This window comes from Plutella xylostella, chromosome 3, assembly GCF_932276165.1.
Source record: "Plutella xylostella chromosome 3, ilPluXylo3.1, whole genome shotgun sequence".
Classification (NCBI taxonomy): domain Eukaryota; kingdom Metazoa; phylum Arthropoda; class Insecta; order Lepidoptera; family Plutellidae; genus Plutella; species Plutella xylostella.
The window spans coordinates 3,172,984-3,187,539 of record NC_063983.1 but is presented as its reverse complement, the minus strand read 5'-3'; the positions used below and the strand labels follow the sequence as shown (position 1 = coordinate 3,187,539).

Genomic DNA, 14,556 nt, shown 5'->3' with positions numbered 1-14,556 from the left:
CAGAATAAGTTATTTATATTATATTTATTGATGTTGAACATAGGGAGAGCTTTATGCGCGTCTTGGTAATACATATATTAAATACACGTCAATTTTTTTACAAGTTTCTGAGACCTTGTAAATGAGTAAGTATATTTGAAATGCCTGCAAAAAATTATGGTGCTATTGCACGAATTGGATCATCTCAAGAAGAAGCTTTTTATGTGCAGGTAGGTTTAATTATGTAAGATATATGTTTTCCTGATAAATATTATCTAAGACAATGATGATCCTGAATGTTCTATACTACGAAATTTCGTTCTCCGTTTCCCATGTTAACTAATCTAAGGTATGAAACAGGAGGAACTAAATCACAATATATGTACGAGATAATAGTAAGTATGATTTATAATTATAATATACAAAGAATATTGAAACATATCACTAGGCAAATATAAAATCCATAAATTGTATAAATCAAATCATCTCTATCGTTTCTTTTGCACAAAAAATAAAGTCTTATGAATGAACATTCCATACATATTATACAGACTTAAAAAGTCATTAGTTACACTAATGAGAGCCGACCTAAACATATTGTAGTAACTTGCACACGTTTTCAGATTTCCTATAAAATGCACAAATCCAATCTTGCCTCTGGTGTAGCCGTGTGGACGCTTGCTCACGATGTGTAAAGTTGCTGTTGCAGATCCCACACCGATAAACAAGTGTCCTATGGCTTGATACTTAAAATAATCTCACATTCATGCACGTGGACAATAGTCCGTCTATGGTACTGGACATCCAGTAGTCTTTATTATATTGGGTTATATACATCAGACTTCAGTGTTGGCGTTTAGGGCGCCTGCGACGTGGACGCTTTCTCACGCTGCCATTGAATAATACGCTCTTTGAGGTCGCTTGCTGAAATATAAAAAATACATAGGGTAAGTTGTTGTCAGTATACTATTACTCAGAAATCTCAGAATGCACACAATCCTGGGGGCGAAAGCCCTTCTTGATGTGATAGGCCAATTTTCAGCAGTAGAGTATTTTGCCTAGAGGTAATTTTAGTACTCGGGCACTTTCCTATATTATTTGGTACCTGGACGTAGTTGATCCTCTGTCAGCGGCTGTCTGTTGAAGGGGTCGGTGCTGCTGTTGAGCAGGTGCCGCAGAATCACGGATCTATCCATTATCTACGAAATAAAGAACAAAACTTTATTATGACATCTACTATGCTATGCTGGCCGGCACGTAAAGCTGTCGATTCTGACTGACGCTATACTGACTGACTAACAAAGGGCACTGCATTACAGCTGAGTCTACACCTTTTTGACGATGACAGCAAATAATTTTTATGTACCTATATAAATGTGATTTGTGTGGTTGACTTCATCAGTATTGCTCTCTGTTTTTTCTTTCTTTCCTTCTAATCTTTTCTCCACAGTGACAAACCCTAGACTCGCTCTAGTGTCCCATTTTTTTTACCGACACGCTTAGAAAACGGCAATTACTAATTATTAATAACATGAGATGTACTTAGTAAAAACTTTTCATGGCCCGTCAGTTGACCATAAAATGAAAGTGTCTGCGCAGGGGTGCCACACATATATGTTTAGCTGAGTGTACCTTGCCGGAGGGCAGCAGCACGGGGTCGGTCATGAGCGTGTCCATGAGCGGGTCGCGGAACTCCTCGGGCGCGTCCGCGTACTCGTCGCTCTGCTGCTGGTTCGACACTGGGGAACAAATGAATGCACGTTAGCGAGAGAAGATGGACCAATAAACAAACCAACCGTGAGCCCTTAGCATAAATTTAAATCGTGAACTTGAAGTTAAATTTATCGAGTAATTTAATATGAAAATATGAACAGCGCCCCTGGCGGTCGGTAGCAGAACTAAAATTTGTCCTACAAAATTCATCGAGTAATGCTTCACGTTCACGATGAAAGTTTATGCTACGGGCTCTGATATGCGTTTTCGTCTGTCAACAGATATTCTATCATTTGTTTAATTATAGTGTAGTGACCACTAGAGGCGCTGTTACGCTTTACATACCTGCTTTACACAATAACTTTTCTGTTAGTCAAAATATTCCAAAAATTGTTGGCAATAGTCAAGATATCGTTAAGATCCAATTATATTTATATTTACCAAAAAATATATGAATTCATAAAGAAAAAAAATGTTAGGTCACCGGCAATCTGGTAAGCGCTCTCTGCGAGTGCCTTGAAGCGCTCGATCTCGGAGGGCGTCTTGATGCACGCCTTCGCGAGCCGCATCGCCGCGTCCTCGAACAACTCCTTGCGGAACGATCTCTGCAAGGGGAGAAATTTTTAAATACATAAAATTGAAGATATGGATCTGTGAGAAGTCGTTGGCTCACTCGGTTGGTGGGCATGTATAGCACCACGCTGGCGTCCACTAACAGAGTCTGGGTGTAGATTCTAAATCCACACTGTATATGAAGCGAAGCTCGCGGGAAAAGCTAGTGAGTTACATATAATATTTCATTTTAAATATGTGTTAGATCGAGAGCGGAAATCCAGGGCTGACACGATTAGACGAACATACAATAGTTTTTGTCTTTTTAAAAGTTATTGCGACAAATAAGAATAGTGGTATCACAAGTTGCATTGCTAGTCTGATTATTGATTTTTTTCATTGGTTTTCGCCCGTAAAGCAAGGTTTGATTTCCCATTTGCTTTATTAAGGGTTAAACTTATTTGGCCTACTTCAAAGGTCGTTCATTACTTACCTCGTCAGCAGCGAGCGCGGCGTGGAAGGGCGGCGAGTCGAGGTGCAGATAGATGTTGACCAGCTGGGACAGCAGCCGCCGCGGCTCCCACCCGTACTTCTCCGGGCGACGGACCTGGGGAATAGTGTAGGTACCTTATTAGTCAAACCCCATAGGTATTTCACGCATAATGGCCCTTAGAGGCTAAATGCGAAAAGTCAGCTCGCACTGATAGGTAGATAGTGGGGAAGGAAGGTCGAGGATAGAGTTTTTGTAGGGTCCATGAAAGTGGTAGAAGTAGGTGGTGAATAGTGGAAGCTTAGACGTGGAACGCCATCCAGCTCACTGCACCGTTGATTATTATAGGCATGTCGAGCTTTGTCTGTTCGTGGTCTCCACTCGAGAACTCGTCTAACGCAACGGTTATCGGTTCTTCGGCAGATATGATATTAAACGCAGCGTGGGACGCCCTCCTGCCCGCTGGACTGACGACCTTAGGCGGGTGGCGGGTAGTGGTTGGATGAGGAAGGCCGAGGACCGAGTGTTGTGGCGCTCCTTGGGAGAGGCCTATGTCCAGCAGTGGATGATTATTGGATGATGATGATGTCGAGCTTTGATTTGGTCTGATGTCCTGATGCATAAAATGCCCCCCCATGCAGAACTTGACACATTTGGCTGTCGCGCTGAAATGTCACGCTATGTTTGGTCGCATCTTTAAACTGGTAGCCAATGGATTGAGAAAGACGGATAACGCTCCTTGGTAATGGCCTCCTACGTCTAGCAGTTGACCTTTTTTCTAAACAATCAACATTGACAACTAGCTGCGATTGTCACAATAAGGGTGCCTGAGTCTTGTTACTTGAATAATTGCATTTAATTATTATAATTACCTTGAGGTTGTTGCACTTGGGCCCGCACAGCTGCTGCAGGTTGAAGTTGAGCATGGAGGCGAGCCGGTCCGCCAGCTCCGGCCGCAGGAACGGCTCCTGGATCTCCACCGTCAGGTACTCCAGCATGTCTACTGTTTCCCTGTGGATAGAAGGCGTGTTTTAGTAGGGGAAAGTTAGTAATTTTTAGGGTATAATTGTTGGTTATATTTATGTACTAACATACGAGACATACATAATGACACATACTTTCTTAGGGTATTGGTAAGAAACACCCTATAGCTTAGAAGCCCTAAATATTAGAGTTTGTCATCGGCACACCATGTCAAAGCATTGGCCAGTTAGATTAGCGTTAACCTTATTTTTGACAGCCTTTAGAAGGTGTGATACGTCACTTGGGGGAGCCTTCTTTCGTGAACCCTTCGATTACATGCATACCGAATCACATGTAAATAATATACCCGTGTTACTTCACTGGCGAGATTCAGTTTTAATAATAGGTGTGAGAGAGAAGCACATATAGACGTCGCGTCGTACCGTGCAAGAGTGAGATAGGAGCGGCACTGCCTCTCATCCTGGGCGAGCGAGCGCGCGCGCGGGTCGGACGTGCCCGGGCTCAGCTCTTGAGCTTCGTGGATGCGCTTCAGATACTGTAACATACACAATATGATTAAAATACGGATTTATACATATAGACAAGTCAGTTTATGAAGAAGTGTACTGAAAATAAATTTGGTCAGACAGACTACACTGTGACGATGGCTTGACACAGCAGGGGTAATTTATGCGAAATGCGATGCATAATATTAAAATATTTTGCTGAGGAAAAGTATGACGCTTGCAAAAAGAAGTATGTGTAACTTACCGTAAGACACTCGTCCAATAGGAAAGTTGTGTCGTTCATCAACATGTTGATGAATTTGACAAACTGCCGCCCCGAGCGAGATTCTTTCACGATGGCCTGAAAATAAAACACAAAATTTATGATATAATAACCTCGCTGATGAAAGATTTTCCATGCACTATGATTTCCGATTCGATTTTAATATAAATATATATAAATAGGTAAAATACATAGCATAACGAACTTTATACGTACTCATATACACACATCCACAATATCGGCACTTCTTTGATTTGGATCGAAAACTCTCGCGTCTTCCAAACTTATACTATCAGCCCACCTGTTTATGTATAGGGCGTTCCCACATGCCCTTCAGTATGATGCTGATGTGGAAGCGGATGGTGAACTTGTCGTAGAACTCGGTGCTCTGCCCCGTGGTCTCGATGTCTGTGTAGAACTTCATGAGAGCGCTGGGAAGAGCCGTCTGGGAGAGCGGGTGGTCCATGAATCTGGAATAGGGGAGGGTTGTTATAGTAGCTGTATCACGTAAACTCACTATATGTGAGGTAACCCAGCAAATTAGAGCAAAACATAGATGTCTTGCTTATTTTTAATTAAAAATAATCATGATCCTCCAAAAGAATATCTATTCCTGGACATTTACCCCTGACTGGGACCAGCAATCTGATCGCAGAAAGTACATTTATGAAACAACTGTACCGAGGTCTGAAAATGAAAGTCAGAATATGCCTAAATAAGAACTAGTATTACTATGAATAAATGAATGAATGGTAAAGAACAGAAAACGACGGATTAGCGCTAAACGACCTAGCAACAGGCGCGACGTCACTCTCCTATGGAACACCTTCAAGTGGAAGGTAAACGTGTATAACCCTCAAAACCCGACTCACTTCTCATAAATATTGTTGAGTTTCAGCGGCACGGACAGGTCGATGACGAACAGCACCTCCACGATCTTGGCCACGAGGTACGGGTTCTTGACGAGCTGCGAGCTGCACACGGCGGATAGCAGCCACGTGATGTGGGAGTCCTCGATGTACTCTACTACGACTGGGGACGCGTATCTGGAGAGTATTGTGGATGTTATTTGAAAGAATGTAGGTAGAAAAAATATATAATAATAATATATATTTATTTCCGAATATGTTTTACAGTGTTCTTAAAGTAGGCACTAGCGTAAGTACATGTATTTGTATATCTGAGGTCAGTGGTGTCCTAAATAGGAAAAGACTAGTGTGCTAATTATTTACTGGATAAACCATTTTAACGGGAATTTAAACCATGTTTGACAGGAATTTGAGAGATGTATAAGGTATTTGACTGCGCTATGTTTTATAGTGACAAGGCCGATATACCTACATAATCCTTATCACCCGCATTTACGCCTATTACAGACGATTTATTCACTCTCTGAAGCAATTTATGCACTCGGCTAGGCAGATAGTAATAAAATATTGTAGATCATAGAAACATTTCTACTAGACCGTCTGTGAGTCCATTTCCCTTTGGTTGATAACAATGAAGAATTTATAGTAATTATAGTATAACAAAAATCCAACTCACTGCACAGCAAACAGCAGGAACTCGGCAATATCCTCCACATACCACTCGGGCAGTGCTTTAAACGCGGCGGCGAGCAGCCCGCCCCCGCGCTGCGCCGCCTGCAGCTGCTGAGTCAGCAGCGCACACGCGGAGCCATAGAACTGCAGGCTGCGGCGCATGAGTTCGTTGTCTAGGAGCGCTGTTTCCGCGCATTGCTTTGAGCTGTAGGGAGATAGGTGTTGTTAGGTACACCTAACTATTATTATTTACAAATAGTGGGGTTTGGTGTTGTGACACTAATAATAATATTGTGTAATTAGAACTGCAGCCTGCGCCGCATCAGCTCGTTGTCTAGGAGCGCCGTCTCCGCGCATTGCTTTGAGCTGTGGGGAGATTTTGAGTAAATAGTGGGATTTGGTGTGACAATAATAATAAGAACTGTAGGCTGCGACGCATCAGCTCGTTGTCTAGGAGGGCTGCCTCCGCGCATTGCTTTAAGCTGTGGGGAGATGGGTTATTGGTAGGTGGAAATGGTGGGGTTTGCTGTGAAGATATTGCGTAATTAGAACTGTAGGCTGCTACGCATCAGCTCGTTGTCTAGCAAGGCCGTCTCCGCGCATTGCTTTGAGCTGTACGGGGACAAGTTATGTTAAAAGTATGTATTTTATGACGTTAAAAATGCTATTCACTATTAAGAATGATAATTTATTATGATCCATGTTCCTAGATATTTGTTTGTTTATTATTTATTCTCAGGTCTTGTGATATCTCCAACTAGCTAATCCTCCAATCCAATAACCCTCCAGTCTTGAATAAGGCACTACTTCTGCAGTGTACTTTTACGTTCATCTAAGTACTGACCGGTGCAGGCGCTCGATCTGCCGGCGCCAGCGCGCCAGCAGCTCGCGGTTGCGCGCGGCGGCGCCGCTGCTGCGCCACTGCGGCTCGCTCGCCACCAGGTCCTCGATCACCTTCTGCAGGTCGCGGAATGCTCTGCGAATAGAACGGTAACGTTAGAACTTAGGTATCTTGAGAAATCAGTAGTCATGTTTTAGGTGCCGTTGCAGTTGTAGGTAGGTATGGTTATTGCCGCTCGGCTGCTATTCAAACTAAAACGGTTATAATCATATAAATTTAAAATTTTCTGATAAACGTACAAACTACTCTCCGTTCAAATAGGGGCTCTTTGTCTTTAGACAAGAACGTTAATTAGATCGTATTCGTCTATTACGAAAATGATGCCATTCGAATCCTATTTCATCATCTGTTCATAACTGCACCATGCGCAGATGACATAAACATGATTCATATAGTAATTTCATCAAACATTTTTGCCACAAGTTTTGTGTATATAATATAGTTACCTGATGCGTCGCTGGTGCGTGTGCAGCGCGGGGATGAGCGCCACGTGGTGCGCGTGCAGCGTGAGGAACCAGCACACCGTCTGGAACTTCGCCTCGGGCCACTTGTGACCCGGCTTCTTGTCTGTACGATACATATACTATATATATACGTATACGTTGTGTATGTTAGTTACCTGATGCGTCGCTGGTGCGTGTGCAGCGCGGGGATGAGCGCCACGTGGTGCGCGTGCAGCGTGAGGAACCAGCACACCGTCTGGAACTTCGCCTCGGGCCACTTGTGACCCGGCTCCTTGTCTGTACGATACATATACTATATATATACGTATACGTTGTGTATGTTAGTTACCTGATGCGTCGCTGGTGCGTGTGCAGCGCGGGGATGAGCGCCACGTGGTGCGCGTGCAGCGTGAGGAACCAGCACACCGTCTGGAACTTCGCCTCGGGCCACTTGTGACCCGGCTCCTTGTCTGTACGATACATATACTATATATATACGTATACGTTGTGTATGTTAGTTACCTGATGCGTCGCTGGTGCGTGTGCAGCGCGGGGATGAGCGCCACGTGGTGCGCGTGCAGCGTGAGGAACCAGCACACCGTCTGGAACTTCGCCTCGGGCCACTTGTGACCCGGCTCCTTGTCTGTACGATACATATACTATATATATACGTATACGTTGTGTATGTTAGTTACCTGATGCGTCGCTGGTGCGTGTGCAGCGCGGGGATGAGCGCCACGTGGTGCGCGTGCAGCGTGAGGAACCAGCACACCGTCTGGAACTTCGCCTCGGGCCACTTGTGACCCGGCTCCTTGTCTGTACGATACATATACTATATATATACGTATACGTTGTGTATGTTAGTTACCTGATGCGTCGCTGGTGCGTGTGCAGCGCGGGGATGAGCGCCACGTGGTGCGCGTGCAGCGTGAGGAACCAGCACACCGTCTGGAACTTCGCCTCGGGCCACTTGTGACCCGGCTCCTTGTCTGTACGATACATATACTATATATATACGTATACGTTGTGTATGTTAGTTACCTGATGCGTCGCTGGTGCGTGTGCAGCGCGGGGATGAGCGCCACGTGGTGCGCGTGCAGCGTGAGGAACCAGCACACCGTCTGGAACTTCGCCTCGGGCCACTTGTGACCCGGCTCCTTGTCTGTTAGAAACACATGCTAGGTTAAAAAAAATATCTACAGAACGGGAAGCAAGTTATGAATTGGATGGATCAGTACCGTTTGTGTAAGAGGGGTGTAAGATGGAAGCCTTCTCGGGTGACGTAAAAACTGTACTTTATATACGTCTTGCACACCCTAGGCATTCAGTGACTGACGCTATTTCGGCCAATCCTTTCACCACGCTAGATCAGCTCTAGTCTTTGTCATAGACACGCTAAGGAGCAAAATCCATTTAGGTATAAAGAACAACAAAGAAAACAATACTGTAGGTCCCTAATATTAAACATAGGTCATCTGTAAAAAATATATGGCAACAAATCTCACTCAAAGCGCCCAGCCAATCAGCGGCCTCCTGAGTGGTGAAGTAGGTACAGCCGGGTGTCGTCCTTGATGTTGGCCCACGAGTCGGCGCGGAAGGTCCAGCAGTGAACGCCTATTGGCTGCTGCAGGTATAAGAAAAAACAAAACAAACTCACTCAAGGCCTCCAGCCAATCAGCGGCCTCCTGCGTGGTGAAATACAGACGGGTGTCGCCCTTGATGTTGGCCCACGAGTCGGCGCGGAAGCTCCAGCAGTGAACGCCTATTGGCTGCTATACTTATAAGAAAAAACAAAAGAAACTCACTCAAAGCCTCCAGCCAATCAGCGGCCTCCTGCGTGGTGAAGTAGAGCCTCGTATCGTCCTTGATGTTGGCCCACGAGTCGGCGCGGAAGCTCCAGCAGTGAACGCTTATTGGCTGCTACGAAATAACAAAACAAACTCACTCAAGGCCTCCAACCAATCAGCGGCCTCCTGCGTAGTGAAGTAGAGACGGGTGTCATCCTTGATGTTGGCCCACGAGTCGGCTCGGAAGGCGTAGAGCGGGTGGACTCGGTCCAGCTTGATGCGCACCGATAGCAGCTGCAGCACTGAACACACGTTCAGCATGAAGCCGTCGCCTGGGGATTGATTATAATAAGTTAGGTTCCTCATCACGACTCATCACGTCCCCATTGTTGGGGCACGGGTCACCTTCCAATGAAGGAAGGGGTTTAGGCCTAGTCCACCACGCTGGCCTAGTGCGGGTTGGCGGAAAATAAGTTAGGTTAAGTCTTACTAATGTTATAAAGGGGATAGTTTGTGAGAATGTTTGTTACTCTTTCACTTAAAACTACTGATCAGATTTTCATGTAGGTGATTTTGTATGTCTGAAGCGGACTACCTGGATTAACACAAGCTACTTACACTCACGATCAATGAAAAAGTTCCAGTGAAAAGGCTAGCTAATGACGCACCGTTGGTATTATAAAACTTTTTCATTACTCCTGAGTGTATTTAGTTATTAATTTAGACAGACACAGATTAAAGATTCCATTCCAAAGTGCATTTTTGCGCAGAATCCTCCTATAGAAACGAGTCCATGCGTAAGCAGATTTAAATAATTAATCAGACTATTTAGAAAATAATGTATGGTGAGTGATTTCATAATACAATGTAGGCTAATTGTTTAACTTTATCAAATAGTTTGCATAATTATCTAATAAACCGTACTAATTCATCATCTGCTATGGAACTTGACTTTTCATAATCAGTTCATATCAACTTTAGTTCGTGGATTGGTCACAAAGTACGACAGAGAAAGTTTTTAGAGTATATGCGGGAAAAGCAGGGCAAAGTTTACGCAACTCTGACGTCAACGCATAATGGTTAGTGGAATCTACAGTACAATCTTGATTTTAATCAAATATTTTTAGAAGCTATTGTGTTTGTTCAGTGTTTTAATTTCTACCGTAAACAAAGCCGTTCAGGAAGAGTTCTTTGTATGTTTTGTGTCTGAAAATAATTTTACAACTGTTTACAAGTTCAATGTGCTCCCGCGGCCAACAACTTGTTCACGTATCATTCAACGCAATTTCAATACTGACTGCCCCACTTAAACTTCTTACATTACATAAAACATCGTGATAGTAGGCGGACATTTAAATAACAAATAAATTAATTCGTCGCCTCCAATATCGGAGTAACGGATCCAAGGCCATAACATTCATAATGAGTACGACTGTTTTCTTTCGATAAATATATTTGCGGCGCGGCTAAAACTGCGTAAATTTCATACGCCACCTGTATCATAAACAAGCTGCGATCACGCGTTTTGGTTTCAAATTTAAATTGAATCTTGGAAAGGAAAATAAATTGGAGAAACGCCAATGCAGAAAAGTCTATTAGTCGCCGCCTGAGGTGACGGGCATTAGCTCGAGAGTCTATTTCTGCCAGTCATTAACTGTACGTTTATCGCCGGTAACTCCGTACGCCAATCAAGGCTATCTTCACTCTATATTAGATAGTAAGGTTACAGTTTTACAGCTGAAGGGAAGTGTAATTGATATCCATGATCATATACTTCTTCTCATAAAAATTGTTCATCCGCTCTACTCAAGTCTCACTATTAACATTCCGAACCATATTTTTTTAAAGCTAACAAATCCTTCGAGATACTTATGTATTCAGCGTCGTAGATCATGCACCTAGCCTATATCGTACGTATTAACACACTGCAATTGTAACGCCTTTTATGCCTAAAACTACACAGTACCAAGGAAGCGAAACAAGTATGTCAAGGTGATACCAAGCTATGCATGTACATAAATATGCAGCTTGTACCAACGTCACAAATTCCCAGCAGTCACTGACCTGCCAGCGATCTCTCATCGGTCTGCAACTGCGCGCGTCTTTCATTCCTCTGCAGGAGAGCCGCGAAGTAGTTGAGGAATGGCTCCCGTGCGTCGGGACAGAGCAGGATGTTGTGGCAGATGTTGTGCAGCGTGTTGCGACTGGCTTCCACCTCGCGTTGTAAGGCGAAGGCCAGGCTTCGGTCGCCGTGGCGGCCGCAGCCCGACGTGAAGAGTCGCTCGGCCAAGCGAGGGTTCTCTTCCGCGAATAGCGATATCTGAAATGATGCAGATCGGTTATTGGTGTAAAGATTTTATTCGTACTTCTTAGTTACAGCAATCAGTGTAATAAAGATATGTATAAAAAATATAAATTTTGGTTGGTAATAATGCGACTGGTAGTTGGGACTTAGAAAACTAGAATAGAATGCTTGTAGATATTTATAAATATGATAATATTAATAAAGAGTTCATTATCACAGGCATAAAAAATGAGGCAATTCCTTTATAGTAAAAGTGTACTCGTATTGAATCTGTGCCAAGTGTGATAGATAATGCACTTGTGTGTAGTATAGGTCTACTGTCTGGGCATTGGCACGCCATGTCTAGTCTTTCACCAGCTCATATCTTTTTTACATAATTACATGTATTTAGGTGACATCAATGCTTCAATAAAGAGTTAAGCTAGTAATTGTGACTTGTAGCTAACGCGAAAAATATACGCTCCTGCACCACCACTGGGCTAGTAGCACGGGGCGCATTTAAGACGTGACATAAGTGTTGCATTGCGCTCACTCATAACGCGCAGCCTCAAGAGCGAGCGCGACGGAGAATTTTTGTCACGACTTAAATGCGCCCCATACAAGCCCTTCTGGAAGGAGTCCCTGCCAAGTAGAATAGCGAGCAAGGTGCAGAAGAAAGCTTCTCTTTTCTCTTTATGGTAGTCTCCTAGACCATAGAGCAGAAAAACTCACCGCAAAGAACGGCCCCAAAAAGGAGGTCCTAGCCAGCTCGCGCCCCGGCGCGGTAGTAATGGCGGCGGGACACAGCGCAGGCATGCGGGCCAGCAGGGAACAGACCGGGCGCGCGGCGTGGCGCGGGCCGGCTCGCATGTCGCACAGCGAGCGCAGCGCCCGCAGCGCCGCCCCGTGCCCGCGCCCGCAGCCCGGCGCCACGCAGCGGCGCATCTCCTCGCGGATGCCGAGCAGTAGCGGCGTGAATACCTGCGGGAGTGTGGGGTTAGAGATGCGTGGCTGTTTATAGGGTCAGTTGTAGTGGGGACGCATACTTTTCATAGCAATTTTTAAAGATTTAATTTTGGTTTTTCATTTGCAAATGTACCTAAAGGAGTTGAATGAGTCAGCATATTTTCGTGAAAATACATAAATTATAATTACTCATATTTACAGTCTGCTGACCACGGATCTCTTGGAAAATTTTAAGGTTTTATATGGAGAAATAAAAACAGAACTTACTTGCTCAAACACTTCTTTGTCCAAGTAAGTAGCCAGCAGCAACTCAGGTATGATCCCCAGTGGTGAGTTCCCGATGAGTACATAGGGCAGCAGTGCCGACTTCTTGCACTTCTCCAGCTCAAACACTCCTTGCAGCACGAGCACCAAGTTATTCACTATTAAAGTTCTAAGGTTTTGCAACAGATCACTCAGGGGTGGCTCTGAACTCTTCTTTGGATGTTCTCTTTCATAAAGGTTAATGTTATTGTAGAATTTAAATAAGTAACTAACAGCTAGACCCTGTGTGGGTATGGTTTTGGGAATTGGCAGTGACGGTGTAGGGCAGTCTGATTTGTCAACATCTGTCTCAGAGCCGAGCGGCCCACTTGTTAGTGTGTCATCTCCACAGTCTTCACTTAGTCTCTTGGAAGTCTCAGATACTGCTAGGAGCTTCTGGTTCAGTGGGTCAGCCCCATCAGCTATCTGAGTGATGACATCCATAATGGCTTCAGATGATAACTCATCAAGAGTCAGCTTAGGGTTGTCCAGCAAAGATGCAGCCACTGATGGAACAAAAATTCCTCCTGCAACAAAGAATACAGTGTAATTAATTCAGTGCATGACTGTGATAGTGTCAACAAAGCCATTGTAACACTAATGTATTGACCTAATGCATATTTATCAATGCACATACCAGCACTATCCTCTGACCATGACACTTGTAGTATTTTGGCTGTGATTTGTCTTAGTTGCTCCTCTGTCAGCTCCGAGCAGCTCACTGTTCGTGAACGTGAGGTACTTCGGGCTGGTGAAGATGTAGAATCATTGTCTTCCACCTACAGATCATTCATAAAATATAATAATATTAATAATACAATTGATAGAAAGTATATTATGTAGCAGTTGTTGGAAGTAGAATACAAACCTCCATTGGTTCTAGCTGTTGCTCTGATTGGGAATTTCTTTCAGAAGAGTCATCTACCTCCATTGAGAGTGACCGTCGTGAGCAGCTGGGGGAGGCAGTGTTAGGCCGCGGCCGCACCGGGGACGGCTCCACAAACTGTGGTGACATGGACCTGGATGTGCTGTCTCCACGCGCTGACTCATCTGTGCCTCCAACATTAGACTGTAAGATATTTCCTACCCTCCCTGAGCCACAGGTCAGCAGTGTATCTTCACCCATGGAGTCAAAACTGTTGTACTGTCTTGTTTGAGACAGATCAGTCATTTTGGTGTCTGGCATCTCATCCAAAAGATTTTTTTCTGACTTTTCCGTTACAATGATACCATCTGAGGGTATTTTGTTTTGATTTGAAACATCACTTTTATTGACATCATCAGAATACTTTGGTTCTTTATTGGCATTGGTGGCATCTGTGGGGGTGGTAGGGTCGGAGGCGGGCGCGGGGGTCGCGGGCAGGCGGGGCGCTGGCGCGGCGGGGTCCAGCGAGGGCATGGAGGCCGCCCCGGGGGTCGCGGGGGCTGCGGGCGCGGCCCCAGGGCCCCCGAGGGCTGCTAGTCGCGCGAGACGACGTCTCCGGATCTGAAAGCGGAAAGCACGAGCTGCAATCACATGTGTAAGCTTCTAAACACGAGCCAATATGTTACACCAACGCTTTGTTTTGTTACGAAATTAGATTTGCCATACGCAATACGCCAAGGTCCGTACACAAAACAAAAATTAAACTTACCTCTTCTTGACTCAATTCACTCATGGTTGATAGTTCTATAGGAAAACCGTAATATTACTGTACTGTATTCAAAGCTTCTCGGAATTTCGTATTCAGAAATATATCACACAACACAAGGGAGAACAACAGAAACTACAAGTCAGTCACCCTTCCTTCTCAGCTGAGACGATTGTTTGTGGTCAAAAGTGACAGGTAGAAAGTATTGAAAATA

General features: G+C 44.5%; 1 protein-coding gene across 1 annotated transcript; it reads right to left on the bottom strand.

The window, feature by feature from the left end:
• Window positions 1-9: 9 nt before the first annotated feature.
• LOC105390778 (ubiquitin conjugation factor E4 B) lies at window positions 10-14,531 on the bottom strand. Its single transcript, XM_038116942.2, has 20 exons — window positions 14,346-14,531; window positions 13,580-14,197; window positions 13,349-13,490; window positions 12,676-13,238; window positions 12,175-12,423; window positions 11,223-11,478; window positions 9,317-9,490; window positions 8,413-8,533; window positions 6,872-7,003; window positions 6,032-6,232; window positions 5,359-5,532; window positions 4,788-4,956; window positions 4,469-4,564; window positions 4,141-4,253; window positions 3,607-3,745; window positions 2,738-2,851; window positions 2,177-2,297; window positions 1,612-1,718; window positions 1,085-1,178; window positions 10-903 (listed from the first exon to the last, which is right to left on the bottom strand). The coding sequence occupies exons 1-20, from the start codon at window positions 14,367-14,369 to the stop codon at window positions 836-838; spliced, it is 3,675 nt and encodes a 1,224-aa protein (XP_037972870.1). The 5' UTR covers window positions 14,370-14,531; the 3' UTR covers window positions 10-835.
• Window positions 14,532-14,556: the final 25 nt, after the last annotated feature.